General features: G+C 42.7%; 1 protein-coding gene across 2 annotated transcripts in view; it reads right to left on the reverse strand.

Annotated features, from left to right (window-relative positions):
* The window catches only part of rad50 (RAD50 homolog, double strand break repair protein), a 44,685-nt gene extending 31,031 nt beyond the window's left edge, over positions 1-13,654 (reverse strand). Inside the window, exons 1-6 of one of the 2 annotated variants that reach the window (XM_042327069.1) lie at positions 13,547-13,654; positions 12,968-13,212; positions 10,820-10,958; positions 10,431-10,582; positions 10,074-10,157; positions 9,690-9,841 (exon numbers count right to left, since the gene is read on the reverse strand). In XM_042327069.1, coding sequence (XP_042183003.1) covers positions 9,690-9,841; positions 10,074-10,157; positions 10,431-10,559 — 365 coding nt within the window. In that variant the 5' untranslated portion in view covers positions 10,560-10,582; positions 10,820-10,958; positions 12,968-13,212; positions 13,547-13,654. The remainder of the gene's footprint in view (positions 1-9,689; positions 9,842-10,073; positions 10,158-10,430; positions 10,583-10,819; positions 10,959-12,967; positions 13,213-13,546) is intronic. The other variant, XM_024432277.2, reaches the window with a different exon arrangement.
* Positions 13,655-20,988: the final 7,334 nt, after the last annotated feature.

Genomic DNA, 20,988 nt, shown 5'->3' on the forward strand with positions numbered 1-20,988 from the left:
AAAATTTTTTTAAAGGACATTTCTATGTGACCCCAAACTTTTGAATGGTAGTGTGTATACAGTACTATGGATGCACGATATATCGGAATCGGACGATATTAGATAAAAATGCCAATGTCTAGTATGACGCCCGATGTGCAAAACCGATTTCAAAGCTGACGTGTTATATAGGTATGCGTAGGTACATGATGTAATGACGCCATGTAAAATTTTGCACTATATCTGCAACACAGCATTCCTAAAGTAGCTCACAATGTCTGCTGTGTGGATCGAGCAGTCATTTGAAAGAGTAATAATTTCAGCGAGACAACTCAAAGGCGAAATCCAGTAAAGCCAAGATAATGGAATTCATTGCCCTTGACAATCAACTGTTCTCTGTCGTGGGTGATGTTGGCTTTCGCTGACTGGTCGAGCCCCAGTACACACTACCAAGTGCGCCATTTTTTCACAGTAATAGCGTCACTGCTATTAGTGCCACGACATACAATACTATGGAACGCCATTTGGGTCTTTGCATGTCAAAAAAAGATACAGTAGCACTGTCAAAGCTGTACAGAAAAGTCTGCAAACAAGCAAACACCGGCCATGAACGATGCGTTTACAATAGTGTTGGCAATAAAGCATCATTTGTTCAACCGCAACTTCTGGGGTAGCTTGCTTTAGCTTGGTATCTAGCTAGCACCAATACAAACAGCCTGAAAACAATGACCAGTAGAAACTGCAGTCATTTTCATTATTCTTAGCAATGATTCAGGAATCCTTGTGATGAAGTATTAGCTAGTTTGCCACTTGTTGTTCGCCTATTGAAATTGAACTTCTGTTCATGAAAATAAATAGTTAGTCAGCAACTTAACCCTGTTGCCCAAAGCTAACTTTATAAGCTGCCAGCTAGTTTCATCTGGCTAGTGAGGCTCGACCGCACCAGGTTGAGTTGTGAAGCTAGCCACAATAAGGATTAGGCACAATAGTGGAATTTGCAGTTTGCCTTCAAAATAAAAGTGTGTAATTTACCGTAATGCAAATGAATACAAATAGTACAATTATGCCATACTTCTATTTTGAAGGCTAACCACAAAGTCCACTATTGTGGCTAGTCCTTATTGTTGCTAGCTTTACATAGATGGTCCGACCACCATTAATCAAATAACGGTCTTATAAATTAGGGTTATTTTAGATGTGTTTCTATTGGACTTCCGGCGCCGACAGAGATGGCCGCCTCGCTTCGCGTTCCTAGGAAACTATGCAGTTTTGTTTTTTTACGTGTTATTTCTTACACTAGTACCCCAGGTCATCTTAGGTTTCATTACATACAGCCGAGAAGAACTACTGAATATAAGATCAGCGTCAACTCACCATCAGTACGACCAAGAATATGTTTTTTGCGATGCGGATCCTGTGTTCTGCCTTACAACCAGTGCAACGGAGTGGATTACATGCAGCGACCCAAAAAAACGACTCAGAAAAAGAGGGAAACGAAGCGGTCTTCTGGTCAGACTCCGGAGACGGGCACACCGTGCACCACTCCCTAGCATTCTTCTTGCCAATGTCCAGTCTCTTGACAACAAGGTTGATGAAATCCGAGCAAGGGTAGCATTCCAGAGGGACATGACATCAGAGACTGTAACGTTCTCTGCTTCACGGAAACATGGCTAACTGGAGAGACACTATCCGAAGCGGTGCAGCCAGCGGGTTTCTCCACGCATCGCGCCGACAGAAACAAACATCTTTCTGGTAAGAAGAGGGGCGGGGGCGTATGCCTTATGACTAACGTGACATGGTGTGATGAAAGAAACATACAGGAACTCAAATCCTTCTGTTCACCTGATTTAGAATTCCAAACAATCAAATGTAGACCGCATTATCTACCAAGAGAATTCTCTTCGATTATAATCACAGCCGTATATATCCCCCCCAAGCAGACACATCGATGGCTCTGAACGAACTTTATTTAACTCTCTGCAAACTGGAAACGATTTATCCGGAGGCTGCATTCATTGTAGCTGGGGATTTTAACAAGGCTAATCTGAAAACAAGACTCCCTAAATTCTATCAGCATATCGATTGCGCAACCAGGGGTGGAAAGACCCTGGATCATTGTTACTCTAACTTCCGCGACGCATATAAGGCCCTGCCCCGCCCCCCTTTCGGAAAAGCTGACCACGACTCCATTCTGTTGATCCCTGCCTACAGACAGAAACTAAAACAAGAGGCTCCCACGCTGAGGTCTGTCCAACGCTGGTCCGACCAAGCTGACTCCACACTCCAAGACTGCTTCCATCACGTGGACTGGGAGATGTTTCGTATTGCGTCAGACAACAACATTGACGAATACGCTGATTCGGTGTGCGAGTTCATTAGAACGTGCGTTGAAGATGTCGTTCCCATAGCAATGATTAAAACATTCCCAAACCAGAAACCGTGGATTGATGGCAGCATTCGTGTGAAACTGAAGGCGCGAACCACTGCTTTTAATCAGGGCAAGGTGTCTGGTAACATGACTGAATACAACAGCTATTCCCTCCGCAAGGCTATCAAACAAGCTAAGCGCCAGTACAGAGACAAAGTAGAATCTCAATTCAACGGCTCAGACACAAGAGGCATGTGGCAGGGTCTACAGTCAATCACGGACTACAGGAAGAAACCCAGCCCAGTCACGGACCAGGATGTCTTGCTCCCAGGCAGACTAAATAACTTTTTTGCCCGCTTTGAGGACAATACAGTGCCACTGACACGGCCTGCAACGAAAACATGCGGTCTCTCCTTCACTGCAGCCGAAGTGAGTAAGACATTTAAACGTGTTAACCCTCGCAAGGCTGCAGGCCCAGACGGCATCCCCAGCCGCGCCCTCAGAGCATGCGCAGACCAGCTGGCCGATGTGTTTACGGACATATTCAATCAATCCCTATACCAGTCTGCTGTTCCCACATGCTTCAAGAGGGCCACCATTGTTCCTGTTCCCAAGAAAGTTAAGGTAACTGAGCTAAACGACTACCGCCCCGTAGCACTCACATCCGTCATCATGAGACTAGTCAAGGACCATATCACCTCCACCCTACCTGACACCCTAGACCCACTCCAATTTGCTTACCGCCCAAATAGGTCCACAGACGATGCAATCTCAACCACACTGCACACTGCCCTAACCCATCTGGACAAGAGGAATACCTATGTGAGAATGCTGTTCATCGACTACAGCTCGGCATTCAACACCATAGTACCCTCCAAGCTCGTCATCAAGCTCGAGACCCTGGGTCTCGACCCCGCCCTGTGCAACTGGGTACTGGACTTCCTGACGGGCCGCCCCCAGGTGGTGAGGGTAGGCAACAACATCTCCTCCCCGCTGATCCTCAACACTGGGGCCCCACAAGGGTGCGTTCTGAGCCCTCTCCTGTACTCCATGTTCACCCACGACTGCGTGGCCACGCACGCCTCCAACTCAATCATCAAGTTTGCGGACGACACAACAGTGGTAGGCTTGATTACCAACAACGACGAGACGGCCTACAGGGAGGAGGTGAGGGCCCTCGGAGTGTGGTGTCAGGAAAATAACCTCACACTCAACGTCAACAAAACTAAGGAGATGATTGTGGACTTCAGGAAACAGCAGAGGGAACACCTCCCCATCCACATCGATGGAACAGTAGTGGAGAGGGTAGCAAGTTTTAAGTTCCTCGGCATACACATCACAGACAAACTGAATTGGTCCACTCACACAGACAGCATCGTGAGGAAGGCGCAGCAGCGCCTCTTCAACCTCAGGAGGCTGAAGAAATTCGGCTTGTCACCAAAAGCACTCATAAACTTCTACAGATGCACAATCGAGAGCATCCTGGCGGGCTGTATCACCGCCTGGTATGGCAACTGCTCCGCCCTCAACCGTAAGGCTCTCCAGAGGGTAGTGAGGTCTGCACAACGCATCACCGGGGGCAAACTACCTGCCCTCCAGGACACCTACACCACCCGATGCTACAGGAAGGCCATAAAGATCATCAAGGACATCAACCACCCGAGCCACTGCCTGTTCACCCCGCTGTCATCCAGAAGGCGAGGTCAGTACAGGTGCATCAAAGCTGGGACCGAGAGACTGAAAAACAGCTTCTATCTCAAGGCCATCAGACTGTTAAACAGCCACCACTAACATTGAGTGGCTACTGCCAACACACTGTAAATGACACTGACTCTACTCCAGCCACTTTAATAATGGGAATTGATGGGAAATGATGTAAATATATCACTAGCCACTTTAAACAATGCTACCTTATATAATGTTACTTACCCTACATTATTCATCTCATATGCATACGTAGATACTGTACTCTATATCATCGACTGCATCCTTATGTAATACATGTATCACTAGCCACTTTAACTATGCCACTTGGTTTACATACTCATCTCATATGTATATACTGTACTCGATATCATCTACTGTATCTTGCCTATGCTGCTCTGTACCATCACTCATTCATATATCCTTATGTACATATTCTTTATCCCCTTACACTGTGTATAAGACAGTAGTTTTTTGGAATTGTTAGATTACTTGTTCGTTATTACTGCATTGTCGGAACTAGAAGCACAAGCATTTCGCTACACTCGCATTAACATCTGCTAACCATGTGTATGTGACAAATAAAATTTGATTTGATTTGATGATACCTAGCGATAGTTAGCTAGCTACTGAAACAAGTGTCATGTATCTTTTCTCACACGCAACGACCCAAACGGCTTTCCATAGAAATCCTGGTTGAAAATGAAACGACTGAACAAATGAACAACGTCACAGCAAGTAAGTGAAATAAATAGGTTTTGATTATGTTTCTGTTAATGGGGACATACGTCAATGCCAACAAAATTACTTTTTGGCCAGGGTGTGTGTAACCTTTATTTAACTAGGCAAGTCAGTTAAGAACAAATTCATACTTACAATGACGGCCCGGACAGCACTGGGCCAATTGTGCGCCGCACTATGGGACTCCCAATCCCGGCCGGATGTGATACAGCCTGGATTCAAACCAGTGACTGTAGTGACGCCTCTTGCACAGACGCAGTGCCTTAGACCGCTGCGTCCATGTGTGTGTTTTAACTATTTAACTGTTCTAGAATGCTTAAAAAGGCAACTAACATTGTAAATATCGGTATTGGCTTTATTTGATTTATTTATTTATATCGGAAAAGACCAAAAATGTCATATTGGTGCATCACTATACAGTACCAGTCAAAAGTTGAGGACAAATATTAATTTCCAAAGTTTGCTGCTTCAGTGTCTTTAGATATTTTTGTCAGATGTTACTATGGAATACTGAAGTATAATTACAAGTATTTCATAAGTGTCAAATACTTTTGACCATTACATGAAGTTGATGCAAAGAGTTATTATTCAGTGTTATTTTCAGTGTTCTTTTTCAAGACCTCTGCAATCCGCCCTGGCATGCTGTCAATTAACTTCTGGGCCACAACCTGACTGATGGCAGCCCTTTCTTGCATAATCAATGCTTGGAGTTTGTCAGATTTTGTGGGTTTTTGTTTGTCCTCCCGCCTCTTGAGGATTGACCACAAATTCTCAATGAGATTAAGGTCTGGGGAGTTTCCTGGCCATGGACCCAAAATATCGATGTTTTGTTCCCCGAGCCACGTAGTTTTCACTTTTGCCTTATGGCAAGGTGCTCCACCATGCTGGAAAAGGCATTCGTCACCAAACTGTTCCTGGATGGTTGGGAGAAGTTGCTCTCGGAGGATGTGTTGGTACCATTCTTTATTCATGGCTGTGTTCTTAGGCAAAATTGTGAGTGAGCCCACTCCCTTGGCTGAGAAGAAACCCCACACATGAATAGTCTCAGGATGCTTTACTGTTGGCATGACACAGGACTGATGGTAGCACTCACCTTGTCTTCTCCGGACAATATTTTTTCCAGATGCCCCAAACAATCGGAAAGGGGATTCAGAGAAAATTACTACCTCAGTCCGCAGCAGTCCAATCCCTAAACCTTCTGCAGAATATCAGTACTGATGTGTCCTGATGTTTTTCCTGGAGAGAAGTGGCTTCTTTGCTGCCCTTCTTGACACCAGGCCATCTTCCAAAAAGTCTTTGTCTCACTGTGCGTGCAGATTAGAGGTCGACCGATTAATCGGAATGGCCGATTAATTAGGGCCGATTTCAGGTTTTCATAATAATCGGACATTGGTATTTTTGGCCACAAAAAAAAAAACTTTATTTAACTAGGCAAGTCAGTTAAGAACACATTCTTATTTTAAATGACGGCCTAGGAACGGTGGGTTAACTGCTTCGTTCAGGGGCAGAAAGACAGATTTTCACCTTGTCAGTTCGGGGGATCCAATCTTGCAACCTTACAGTTAACTAGTCCTGCTCAATAACGACCTGCTTCTCTTTCGTTGCACTCCACAAGGAGACTGACTGCCTGTTATGCAAATGCAGTAAGCCAAGGTAAGTTGCTAGCTAGCATTAAACTTCTTATAAAAAACAATCATAATCACTAGTTAACTACACATGGTTGATGATATTACCTAGCGTGTCCTGTGTTGCATATAATCTGACTGAGCATACAAGCATCTAAGTATCTGACTGAGCGGTGGTAGGCAGAAGCAGGTACGTAAACATTCATTAAAACAGCACTTTTGTGCGTTTTGCCAGCAGCTCTTTGTTGTGCGTCAAGCATCGCGCTGTTTATGACTCCTGAGATGAGGCTGGTGTGACCGAAGTGAAATGGCTGGCTAGTTAGCGCGCTCTAATAGAGTTTCAAACTTCACTCGCTCTGAGCCCTGGGGTGGTTGTTTCCCTTGCTCTGCATGGGTAACGCTGCTTCGATGTGGTGGCTGTTGTCGTTATGTTGCTGGTTCGAGCCCAGGGAGGAGTGAGGAGAGGGACGAAGCTATACTGTTACACTGTTACATTTCCAGTGAACGGAAATCTTAACACTACAGCATACAACGACATTCTAGATGATTATGTGCTTCCTACTCTGTGACAACAGTTTGGGAAAGGCCCTTTCCTGTTTCAGCATGACAATGCCCCCGAGATCAGTGTGGAAGAACTTGACTAGACAGAGTCCTGACATCAACATGTAGGGCTGCATGATATGAGCAAAAAAAAACTAAATATTTTGATTTGACGGGGGAAATTGAACAAAACACTTGGGGGAAATTGTTGGAATCATGGAAATAATTATTGGGCACCTAAAAAAAAAAAGTCAATTTTACCTTCTTTTCGTGGTATCCAATTGTTAGTAGTTACTATCTTGTCTCATCGCTACAACTCCCGTACGGGCTCGGGAGAGACGAAGGTCGAAAGCCATGTATCTAAACTTCCGACGTAAACTGTATATTGGTTGTCACGCTCAACTAATAAAGCCTAACTTTGCGCAAGCCATTTTATAAACATTTGAATGCCGAAGGTGACACTCTCGATGGTCACCAATCGAAGCAAGCTGTTCGACTAGGCTACTAATATTGCCTGGGATTTTTCAGCATGAAAAATGACTTGTAGATCAATGACTGTCAACATAATTATGTGCCAAGTTCAACACTGATGAAAAGGACAGCTGTATTTTCAGAAGGAAGAAATAAATACATTTGAGCCCCAATAAAAATTGGTGAATGGGCAATTCGTAACATTTGAATAGATTTTCTGACCAATGCATGTTGCATTTGGATTGGTTTGGGGGTCCCACGGACCAATGTACTCCTATCTTACACATCTGAACCGGGACTGTTGCGTAGCGGTGAATCGTTACAACCCTAATATGCGTGATGTAAAGAAAATACAAAAATAAATGTCTGTCTCATAACATTGTCGTAAATACGGTCTCCAGTCTATAGGCTACAGAAAAACCACATAATAAAGAGTAGCCTGTAGGCTACATGACTTTAGATATAGAGTCCCGTGTGGCTCAGTTGGTAAAGCATGGCTCTTGCAATGTTAGGGTTGTGGGCTCGATTCCTATGGGCTACCAGTACGAAAAAAGTAAGAAAATGTATGAACTCACTAGTGTAAGTCGCTCTGGATAAGAGCGTCTGCTAAATGACAAAAATGTAAATGTAAAAATAGAGGACAAGCATAGTTTAGGTGTGGCAGGTACCCTAGCGGTTAAGAGTGTTGGGCCAATAACCTACGGGTTGCCGATTCGAATACCTAAGCCGACTAGGTGAAATATATGTTGATGTGCCCTTGAGAAAGAGGAGCAATTAGGGTTAAGTGCCTAAGTCGCTCTGGATAAGAGCATCTACTAAAAACGCCTAAAATGTTTTTTAAAATATAGATTTATGTTAGAGGACTCGACAACAGCACACTGGAGAGGCGCTCTGGGCATGGACACTAAAATATTTTGCAACCCTGACTTCAGCGGGCAGTTTATCATGGGGCTGCAAAGGAGCTCACCTAAATAGCCCATAATAGGGATGTTAATACCAAAAATAAATTTGACCGGTCATGCTTATCGGGCTATAGATTAATTGGCATAATTGTGTGGCATTTATTTGAGGCATGTGTATTTATTGTCATGCATCTTATTTATCACACAGCATACAGAGCCTAGTTTGAGGAGCGGAATATCCTATCACCTGTCAGACAGTGTGAAAGTAGCTCCTCAAAAAGCATGTACTGGAATGAAACCTGATTTTGTAAGCCAAGTTATTTGCACAACAAATAATTCTAAATGCAATCACGTGTTAAAAACTTTGCTGGCCACGATTAAAAAGGAGCTATTTCTATACCTCAACTTGTAATTAAAGTGTGCCACCTATTCGGGTGCATAGGCAATTGTTTGAAACCTGAACATTTTACTTCAAATAATGAGCGTCTTGCATTGCCAAATCCATCCATAGAAATGAGGAAATTATGTTAGACTTCCTCATGCCATTAACCAGCAATTCTCTCCTGTTCTATTGGTTTTCAAATCAACTTTATTCTGTTGTCCAGAAGCCAAAAGCACAATCCTAGTCATATTAGAAATCCATCATTGTTGTTGCTATTGGATTACCCCACTAAGTTTCTAACAGATGTTCATCTCTGTCACATATGGAACTGCTTATATTAGGTACGCTGTTTAGAACTGTGTTTTCCACTAATTGCATTTTATTAGTTGCTTCATTACAGTAGTTGCATGTTCAATAATAGGCTATATCCTTTTAACTAAGACGATAGGCTTGCTATTGTTTCCATTAAGCTCTTAACAAAAAATGTCCGGTCCTTGTATGCATGCATAGTATCAGAGGCGAAGCAAGAGTCCGAAATAAGCCCAATGCATTTCTATGGGCTTATTTTGGGCCTAAGCTTGTCGCCTGCCTTCCCGCCTTGGGAAGACTTACATTACTAGGGCGGAAATATAAGCATCTCGTCATTATACACAGATCTCTGATAGTATGTTCTGTTGGTCACGTCATTTTACTGTAAGGACCTCTTTTTTTACCATTTGTTTGACGAGTTGAAGGTCAATTAGTCGGCGGCAAAATTGACAAAAATGTATATCCCTAGTCCATATAATGTGTATATGTTTTCGGAGAGAATTATGTGTCGCGTTGTGTCAATCAGCTTAGCTCGGAAAATGTCCCCCTCGTCAACTTTCGACCCTAGGCACCTGCCAAATGGGTGGGCCGGTCCTGTGTACAATATAGTGCCTACCACTTCTCTTGAACATATTCTGTGGTTAAGGTAGAGGAACACTTAAACTCACTTGATCCTGGTGATGACCCCCTCCAGACTTCTGAACTCAGTCTTCTTGCCCTTCTGTGTTGCCTGCATGGACCTTTGAACTGCCACCTTCTCTCCATTTAGATCGGTGAATTGCAGTCGGATCTGAGCTCGCACGTCAGTCTCATGAGCATCCTAACACACCAAAGGCAATATTAGGTACATCTTATGCATGACAACCAGGGCCTAGGAACTGTGTATGCCACGGAGGATGCTATAAAAACGAGTCCTGGGTTTTCGCTGACGAGAAAAAAACTCCAGGCCTTTGTTACGAATAATGTTGACAAACATTCATATTTCTCTGCTTTGCATTGATGTATAAACAAACTCACTTGCAAAGCCAACCAAGACAGACAGAGGTCCTCACCTTTGGATCATGAACAAATGTATTCCCTTTGCTTCCCGGGGGAAATTCACCAGCTGTTACATACTTCAGACACTCAATGATAGTCTGTGGCCAGAGGAGGAAAAAATAGGATTAAAATAAGTCCTTGAATCTACCAGCATAGCGAACTGTCTGCAATGCACACCAACCAATGGAAGCAGGCTAGGTCAAAATCATGCAATACTGTGCATCTCGCACCCACTATCCCATCAAGAAGTGTGATAAGGTTTTGCATTTATCGGCTAATGACCCCTTTCTATGGTAATGTCAATTAATGTAATACTAACTTTTTTTTGTTGCAGGGCAGCATACAAGTTGTATAAATCTCATGCAACCTACCGTTTTACCAGCACCATTGGGTCCCACTAACACAGTCAAGGGATTAAAGAATGATATGACTTGTTTGTCTTTGTCTTCCACTCCAAAGCTCCTCACACCGAGGATGCTCATCTTCTCAATTCTGGACATCTTTGCACCTTTATTGGGTTCAGCTGGGGAACAAGAGCTTAAATGAGCATTCTCAGCAGATGCCAACTTCTAATTGCAAAAGTAATTTAATTACCGAATGGGCAAACATGCATGTAATTGGCTCGTGAAAACACCCCCTAGTCTCGTGTGACCCCACCGACAGTTTGGGTCAAATCTTTGTTGAACGCTCGCTATCTAACCTATCCTGCAGTGTAATGTGTGTAGCTCCACCCAGTGTACAAAACATTAAGAACACTTACCCTTTCCATGACAGACTGACCAGGAGAAAGCTATGACCCCTTATTGATGTCCACTTCAATCAGTGTAGATGACGGAGAGGAGACAGGTGAAAGCTGCACTATGCAGAAATCGCTCCGCCTTTTCCTAAAATTCTAGTGTCTAATTTCAATGTGACAAAACAAGCATGTACAGTGCCTTCAGAAAGTATTCAGACCCCTTGCCCTTTTCCACTGTTTCATTACAGCCTTCCTCTAAAATGGATGAAAGAATAACGTACAAAAAAATCATGAAATTGAAATGTAAAAAAAAAAAAGCTCAGGAATCTACACACAATACCCCATAATGACAAAGTAAAAACAGGTTCAAATATTGTCGAAAATGTTTTGTTTTTTTAAACAACAGAAATACATTTACAGAAGTATTCAGACCCTTTGCTATGAGACAAAATTGAGCTCAGGTGCATGTTGTTTCCATTGATCATCCTTGAAAATGTTTGTACCCTTTCATTGGGGTCCAATTATGGTAAAGCCAAAAGATTGCACATGATTTGGAAAGGCACACACGTCTATATAAGGTCCCACAGTTTACAGTGCATGTCTGAGCAAAAACCAAGCCATGAGGTTGAAGTACTTGTCCGTAGTGCTCGAGACAGGATTGTGTTGAGGCACAGATCTGGGGAAGGGTACCAAAAAATGTCTGCAGCATTGAAGGTCCCCAAGAACAGAGTGGCCTCCATTCTTAAATGGAAGAAGTTTGGAACATCCAAGACACTTCCTAGAGCTGACCGCCCAGCCAAACTGAGCAATAGGGGGAGATGGGCCTTGGTCAGGGAGGTGACCAAGAACCCGATGGTCACGCTGACAGAGCTCCAGAGTTCCTCTGTGGAGATGAGAACCTTCCAGAAGGACAACCATCTCTACAGCACTCCACCAAGCAAGCCTTTATAGTAGAGTGGCCCAAAGGAAGACACTCCTCAGTAAAAGGGACATGACAGCCCACTTGGAGTTTGCCAAAAGGCAACTAAAGACACTCAGACCATGAGAAACGTGATCATCTTTGGCCTGAATGCCAACCGTCATGTATGGAGGTTAACCAAGCACCATCCCTATGGTGACACTTGGTGGTGGAAGCATCATGCTGTGGGGATGTTTTTCACAGCAGTGACTGGAAGACTAGTCAGTATCAAGGCAAAGATGAACAGAGCAAAGTACAGAGAGATCCTTGATGAAAACCTGCTCAGGACCTCAGACTGGAGCGAAGGTTCACCTTCCAACAGGACAACGACACTAAGCACACAGCCAAGACACAACAGGAGTGGCTTCAGGACAAGTATCTGAATGTCCTTGAGGGACACAGCCAGAGCCCGGACTTGAACCTGATCGAGCATCTCTTTGGAGAGAACTGAAAATAGCTGTGCAGCCACGTTCCCCATCCAACCTGACAGAGCATGAGAGGATCTGCAGAGAAGAATGTAAGAAACTCCCCAAATACAAGTGTACCAAGCTTGTAGTGTCCTAACCAAGAACACTCAAGGCTGTAATCACTGCCAAAGGTGCTTCAACAAATTACTGAGTAAAGGGCCTGAATAATTTTAATACATTTGTAAAAACCTGTTTTTGCTTTGTCATTACAGGGTATTTGTGTGTAGATTGTTGTTTTTTCATCATCAATTTTAAAATAAGGCTGTAACCTAACAATGTGGAAAAAGTCAAGGGGTCTGAATACTTTCCAAAGGCACTATTTTTCACTTTAGAAAAATAAAAGTGTTAACTGCATTGTTGGTTAATGTCTTGTAAGTAAGCATTTCACTGTAAGGTTGTATTCAGCGCATGAGACAAATACAATTTGTTTTGCATTGTGTAGATTATCATTGTACAATCCAAACAGCTGTGAAATATATTTTCCATAACCTAAAATATTGTATTTTCTGCTGTTTAAGGTTGGTGTAAAAAAAAAAAGAAAAAAAGAACGCAAATAGCGAACAGAACACACCTACCCTTTCCTAGACTTACCTTCAATTAAAATAAAATAAAAACACATCTAGAACTCGCCTTCCTATGTGAATTTGGTCGGGTTGGCAAAAAAGTTAAAACTTCATACAATTGAGACATGGATTGCGTATGTGTTTCATTCAGACGTTGAACGGGCAAGACAACATATCTTAGTACCTTAGAATGGATTATGGTAGCTGCCATGCACTCCGGCTTGTGTCAACAAATGCAACGCTGCTGGGTTTCTCACGCTCAACAGTTTTCAGTGTGTTCAGAATGGTCTACCACCCAAAGGACATCCAGACATCTTGACACAACCGTGGGAGCATTGGAGTCAACCTGGGTCGGCATCCCTGTGGAATGCTTTCGACACCTTGTAGAGTCCACGCCCCAACAAATTGAGGCTTTTCTGTGAGGGCAAACTCAATACAAGGGAGGTGTTCTTAAATGTTTTGCACACTGTATATTGTAACCTAGAAGCTAGCTATTCATTTGGAAACATTGCAAAAGCACAGTATCGATTTGGACAACACGGGCATATGTGATTTATCAACAGCAATGGCCAGATAATGTCTAACAAGCTAACGTTACTGGTAGCTAGCTAGCAAGCAAACTTCGAAAGCTAACGTTAGCTTAGAGACCAACAGCGAATTACTTTTCACTATTTAACATTTGTGAACAGAAAGACCAACAATTGCAATGAGAAGAATGTACGGAGGCATCTTGAGACAATAAAGCATGTCGAAAAAAAATTACCTTATTATTTTAGCAGCGAAAGTTCTTACTAGACTTGCCGCGCTGCACAAAACCGTGACGTCGCAGCATCCGCTCATCAAACGCAACTACCGGTGTTATTACTTTTTTGTCCAGTAGAGGGCAGGCAAAAACTGTGGGTCAGATGTGTTGTGGCCTAGGAAGAAAAAAATACTTGATATCTTCGTCTTTGAGATTTGATTGGCAGATCGCATCCAACTTTTAGGTGCGTTCTGTACTGGTGTGTGAGGCCATTCAGAGCCTACCTACATTATATTCTTTGATACAATAATAACTAATAAATAAAATGAAAATTGCCCTCTCTCTAAAAAACACACCACCCATTCCAATATTTAACTATGACTAGTCCTACTCCAGACCAATGGTGTGAGAGGGCATAATCACTACCACTCAACACCCCTTACAACTGTTCTGCAGTAAATCCTTCCAATCCCAAGTAATTCCTGTTTGTCCTATATTTTATTTATTTTTTATCCCAGGCCATCATTGTAAAAAATAATTTGTTCAAAACTGACTTGCCTCGTTAATTAAAGGTTTTAATAAAAAATTATTATCGGCCGCTGCCACCACAACCTCTATTTTCTGTGACTTTCGAGCCATCCATTTCTGCAGTACAATTCACAACCATGTCTATGAATGTTAAAAAGCCCACTTTACTGAAGCACATAATGTATACTTCCCATCAGTCTCTCTTCATCTCTGCCTACTCATAGGAATCCTGTACTACTCTAACACTGGCAACCTCAATCTGCCTCTCTCACCGGACACCTCCAATCTCCAGCCCCATGATCACCCCCAAAACAAACACACACAACTTTCTCCACCGATACCACACATTCCGTAGTCTCATGCCCTCCTGCACACTTCTCACATCTAGGCATCTCCCTTCTACATACTGCTGCAATATTTTTCGGAACATAAGCTCTCAGGGTATAACTGACTACCTTGACCTTATCTGGTGACGACTCAGCATGACAGATAATGTCTTCTCTATTTCCCCACCGGATCGACGTCTCACCAAACAGCAGGTGTTACAAACACCGTGAATCTTCCATTTCAACTGCTCCTCCTCAACACTTAATGCCACCCCCGTTATCACCCTGCACCGGAGAGAATTCACATCACAATTCTTGTACCTAATCTCACAATACGGAGCGCCCGCTCCCTCTGGGAGGAAACACAATAAATCATCACAAGTCCACTCTGAGTTACTTCACCAACTCAACAGTCCCCAACCTCTCCTCCACCTAACCTTACACCACATATGGATCAATCAAAAGGCAAGGAATCATTCTCTCTACAAATCTCACTCCCACTGGGACAAAATCATCCTTATCATCCTTGGCCTCGCCGTAGGTACTTCACCCTCACTCTCAACAAGTTCCATCACTGAACTACTGGAGATCGTATCCCTGTTTTTGCACTTGACACCCACCTTCCTCACCTCACTGCTTCCCTCTACACTCAACTTCTTCTCAGCAGTCATCACTGCACCTGCCACCACATTTAATTCATCCTCACTCTCGTCATGTTCCATTTCCTCCTCAAACTTTTCCAAAAGTTCTGTGCGATCCTCCATTCCATATTCACTCAAACATTTTCAATGTTTCTCCTTTTTTTCTTATCCATCATCTTTTCCTTCACCAGATCTTTCAGAAGGCCCCACTCCATGTTTATTCATGATATGCTGTACTTTCTTGGTATCTTCAACCTAGGGTGGCAGTTAGCCTATTGGTTAGAGTGTTGGATTTATAACCCAAAGTGAAAATCTGTTGTTCTTCTCCTGAACAAGACAGTTAACCCACTGCTTGTAGAATAATAATTTGTTCTCAACTGACTTGCCTAGTAAAATAAATAAAAGGTCAGAGATCATCAAATAGATTCAGCTGCCTGCTGATTTGTTGTTGAGGGACCAGAACACAATTACAGTAAAATAAATAAAAGGTCAGGGATCATCAAATAGATTCAGCCGCCGGCTGATTTCTTTTGTTGAGGGACCAGAACACAATTACAAATAATTTGTAGACTGCAAATTCACCACAAGAAGCCCAAGCAGATACAATATTTGACTAAAACATCATTTCAAATATTGCTTACATTTGTATACGATCACGTGTATCTCTCTATTATGTGTGGGAATACTTGGGAACAGATTTCTTAAATAAAAATAACTTGGAGCTGATTTCCTGGTGTTTTTATTGTCTTATGTCTGACAATTATACATTTTTTTTGCTCAGAAAACTTAGGGGGACAAATAAAACCACCCGCAGGCCGTAAATTGGGGAACCCTGACCTAGGTTGTGGCCACTGGCCAGAGGGGTATACTACAAAGTAGGTTCAATGTGTTTTTGGTTGCTGAGTCAATTCGACCATGCCCATTTCAAGCTAATCTTCAAAAAATTATTTGCTACATAACCACCGGCTGTAGCTGTTTACAACACACGTTACCTTCTTACATGTAAAAAGAACACCAGCATAGACTAGCATAATGACTTTTTTTATTGACGTCTTTAAGCTAGCCAGCTAGTTAACGTTAGCTCATGGTTTGTGTAGTCATACTTTTTCATGTGATGACATGCTAGCTAGCATTAGCCCATCAGGGAAGGGATATTTAGCTAACGTTAGCTAGTTAACATTAAGTCACCGTTTGTGCAGTCAGACTTGCTAGCTAATATTAGGCCGGCACCATGGCAAGGATAGTTGGTTAAGTAACATGTCACCACTTAGAAAAGTCTGACTACACGAAAGGTGAGCTACTGTTAACTAGCTAGCTATCTAAATATTGCCTGGTGGGCTAGCTAGTTAGCCACCTTGGTTGGCTAGTTAACTACATTAGCTAAAGTTGACTAGCTAGCCCACAAATTACTTATGGGCTTAATGTTATCCCCATACAAAACACAGAAATGGTTTTGTTCCATGAGTGCATCTGTTGTACATGACTAATCAAATGACCTGTGAAGTCAGTTAGAAATGTCAGCAGGGATGGAAATTAAGCTAGCCTGAGGCAAGTACTTTTCAAAATGGGCTAGTAGACAAGGTGCCAAACTAGGCTGACACAGCACACCATCTACTGCATCTTGCCTATGCCGTTTGGCCATCGCTCATCCATATATTTACATGTACATATTCTTATTAATTACTTTACACTTGTGTGTAAAAGGTAGTTGTTGTGAAATTGTTAGATTACTTGTTAGATATTACTGCATGGTCGGAACTAGAAGCACAAACATTTCGCTACACTTGCACTTACATCTGCTATCCATGTGTATGTGAACAATAAAGTTTGATTTGAAATGACTAGTAGAAAATATGCCAAACTAGCCTGACAGCAGTGAAATTTTGCATTTGCAAACATCGCATGCCACAGATTTAGGACCTGAATGTTACCTGGGCTGGTAGAATTTGTGGTCTGCTGGCTAGTGCCCAAAATCGTTTTGTTCCATCCCTACATGTCACTCCTTTTCTTTGACCTCACAGCTGAAGGTTTTAACTTTCCTCTTGAGAATTAGAATCACAAGTACAGCCTTATAGCTCATCACAATACTTCACCTCTTCGGGCAAATAGTACCCTAGACTGTCCTGATCATCTAGTTGAGCATTCCAGATAATTCCTCCATTCCAGCAGAAATGTCCCATCCACATAGTAGGATTTTAGATGTGCAGATAGACCAAAGCACAGTCTATTGTATCGTTACTATAGTCTGTGGGTTATGGTATTTAATTATCGATGTTAACATTTTAGTAATCAACCTAGCTAGCTAGTAAAAGTAACTTTTTTTTTGTCTTTCAGCCGGCCATACCGGAAACCCAGTGACAAAACAAGGGCCTTCAGCTGCCAAATTCCGTTAGAAAAAGGTAGCTCATCCACCATGTCAGAACAGGAAGATCCAAATACATCCACTATGGCAGAAGAGAAAGATCCAGACTCATCTACCATGGCAGACGATGAAGTTCCAGGCCCCCCGGCCACTAAAGAACATAAAAAACTGCTTGTCTGCACAGTTGGGAAAGAGAGATGGCCCTGTATTTACCAGAAAAGGAAGCTCATCCACCATGGCAGAAGAGGAAGATCTAGACTCATCCACCATGGTAGAAGAGGAAGATCCACACATTGTTCTCATGATGTTGCTTGCAAGCAAGATGAAACATCACAGAGGACCACTGTATGAGTCATAAACTCAGCAAAAAAAGGAAAGTCCTCTCACTGTCAACTGCGTTTATTTTCAGCAAACTTAACATGTGTAAATATTTGTATGAACATAACAAGATTCAACAACTGAGACATAAACTGAACAAGTTCCACAGATGTGACTAACAGAAATTGAATAATGTGGCCCTGAACAAAGGGGGGGTCAAAATCAAAAGCAACAGTCAGTATCTGGTGTGGCCACCAGCTGCATTAAGTACTGCAGTGCATCTCCTCCTCATGGACTGCACCAGATTTGCCAGTTCTTGCCGTGAGGTTTTACCACACTCTTCCACCAAGGCACCTGCAAGTTCCCGGACATTTCTGGGGGAAATGGCCCTAGCCCTCACCCTCCGATCCAACAGGTCCCAGACATGCTCAATGGGATTGAGATCCAGGCTCTTTGCTGGCCATGGCAAAACACTAACATTCCTGTCTTGCAGGAAATCACACACAGAACAAGCAGTATGGCAGGTGGCATTGTCATGCTGGAGGGTCATGTCAGGATGAGCCTGCAGGAAGGGTACCACATGAGGGAGGAGGATGTCTTCCCTGTAACGCACAGCGTTGGGATTGCCTGCAATGATAACAAGCTCAGCCTGATGATGCTGTAGCACACCTCCCCAGACCATGATGGATCCTCCACCTCCAAATCAATCCCGCTCCAGAGTACAGGCCTCGGTGTAACGGTCATTCCTTCGACAATAAACGCTCACCCCTGGTGAGACAAAACCACGACTGGTCAGTGAAGAGCACTTTTTGCCATTCCTGTCTGGTCCAGCAACGGTGGGTTTGTGCCCATAGGGGATGTTGTTGCCGGTGATGTCTGGTGAGAACCTGCCTTACAACAGGCCTACAAGCCCTCAATCCAGCCTCTTTCAGCCTATTGCGGACAGTCTGAGCACTGATGGAGGGATTGTGCGTTGCTGGTGTAACTCGGACAGTTGTTGCCATCCTGTACCTGTCCCGCAGGTGTAATGTTCAGATGTACCGATCCTGTGCAGGTGTTGTTACACGTGGTCTACCACTGCGAGGACGATCAGCTGTCCACCCTGTCTCCCTGTAGCGCTATCTTAGGCGTCTCACAGTACGGACAGTGCAATTTATTGCCATGGCCACATCTGCAGTCCTCATGCCTCCTTGCGGCATGCCTACGGCACATTCACGCAGATGAGCAGGGACCCTGGGCATCTATCTTTCTTTTGGTGTTTTTCAGAGTCAGTAGAAAGGCCTCTTTAGTGTCCTAAGTTTTCGTAACTGTGCCTACCGTCTGTAAGCTGTTAGTGTCTTAATGACCATTCCACAGGTGCATGTTCGTTAATTGTTTATGGTTCATTGAACAAGCATGGAAAACAGTGTTTAAACCCTTTATAATGAAGATCTGTGAAGTTATTTTGATTTTTCATCCTGAAAAGGGACGTTTCTTTTTTTTGCTGAGTTTAGTACCCATTAATCTAGTGGTCAAGCAGGGAAATGGTTCCAATCATTTTTCCACCATTCATTTATCCCAGGGGGGATTTTAGAAACACTTAAAAGAAGGGCTTGTGTTTCGAGTACGCTTACACTGGCATGATGTTTTGATAACCGTGTAAAACTCTCTAGGACAAGGGAACTTTCATCAATATATTCACTTGTATTTACCCCCAAAATGAAATGCTAATTAGCTGCTCAAATGTTCAAAAGGAGGCCTTCACAAGGTTCCTACTACTGTATCTGTCTAGATGGGAGGGCGAAGTTTGAGAGAGTGGAAGTGTGTATGTGTTTGTATTTATCTTTTGATATACTGGTCAGTATCATAATCCATATTTCATCAATTTACAGTTATATTTTCATTATTATTCTTAATTTTAACTAGTTGTGTGAATGAGAGTATGTGATGTCATTTTGTTGTATTATCATTTTGTTCTCTTTATGTTCCCTCTATCTCTGATCACAGATTTGCACCTGTGACAGAGGGGAAGTGTATTTATTTGGGCGCTATGGGGTGGGGCTACAAGTCTACTCAGTTCTTGGCCTGGGAGAGCCCTTCTGTATTGCCATCTGTACTATGATTTGTTTGTTATTTTCAGCCTGAGGGATGTAAGAATATACATTAAATCTCCCTTTACTTTTCGCATGATACAACATGATCCTGAGTTTCATTCAATACATTCCAGGCAACGGCCGGTCTGTGACAATGTAGCTATCATAAAGAACTACAAATGCCATGATGATCTAGACAAGACTGCTGAATAGAGGCAAAGTTAAGAATCCCTCTGGATTAACTATCTAATGTTAGCTAAATGTAGTAATGAATAAATTGGCAACATTTCTTTAAATAGACAATTCTGGGAACTGTCTTGTGCAAGTTTTAAATTGACACAATACCTGTTAGCAAATGTGTCAGCTAGAGATGATGTGCAGGAGCCTGCAGGGATTTGTAGTCTCGCACGTTTAAAAAAAAACTTTGACGCTAATTAACATTTTCAAATTTGAGAGTAAATAGAGGCAAATATATTTATAAAATTCACATTGTGTGAGAGAAATTTGCATGGTTATCAAAACGTCACACCTGGGTAAGCCTACAGTACATGAAACACCCTCATTTTAAGTATTTCTAAAATCCCCTATGTGAAAAATATATGGTGGGGAAATGATTGGAACCATTTCACTGCTTGACCTATGTTTTGTGGGTATTAGGACACCTCCAATGTGGGGCTCTATTACATGAGCAAACCGTGAGTAGAGACAGAAGTAATGTGGTCGAGCGAGCATTGAAATGGTCCTGTGAGCGCACAGGCCAGTCGAGAGTGAAAATTTAACTTGAGAGCTTGCAAGAATAATTTTGAGTGAGAAGAACATAATTGTCACGATTTTTTTTTAAAGTCTTAAACAGTACATATAGAACTGTAAGCAAAGAAACGTGTAAAACATTTATTTGATCACATTCAATTGTCCACCAGCAAGTCACTTGTCAATGTCAAGTTTTCGCTCTCAAATTCTCAATTTGTTCTCTTCTGAAGTCTTGGAACCTTGTGGTTAGGATTTCAGGCGGATGGGGGGCTTAAAGGCGGGTGCTTGTATAAAAACCTTAGATTGGTCACTTTCACTGGAGTGATGGACCAACTAAACAAATTCATGCCATTGCCCAGTCCAGTGTTGTGATTGGCTATTACGAGCCTTCTGTTTGTGATGCATTGCAGAGTTACTGTTTAGCAAGCTAGCCGGCTTGAGTAAGATAGCGCCAAACGACTTGGGA

This window comes from Oncorhynchus tshawytscha, linkage group LG09 (genome assembly GCF_018296145.1).
Source record: "Oncorhynchus tshawytscha isolate Ot180627B linkage group LG09, Otsh_v2.0, whole genome shotgun sequence".
Classification (NCBI taxonomy): domain Eukaryota; kingdom Metazoa; phylum Chordata; class Actinopteri; order Salmoniformes; family Salmonidae; genus Oncorhynchus; species Oncorhynchus tshawytscha.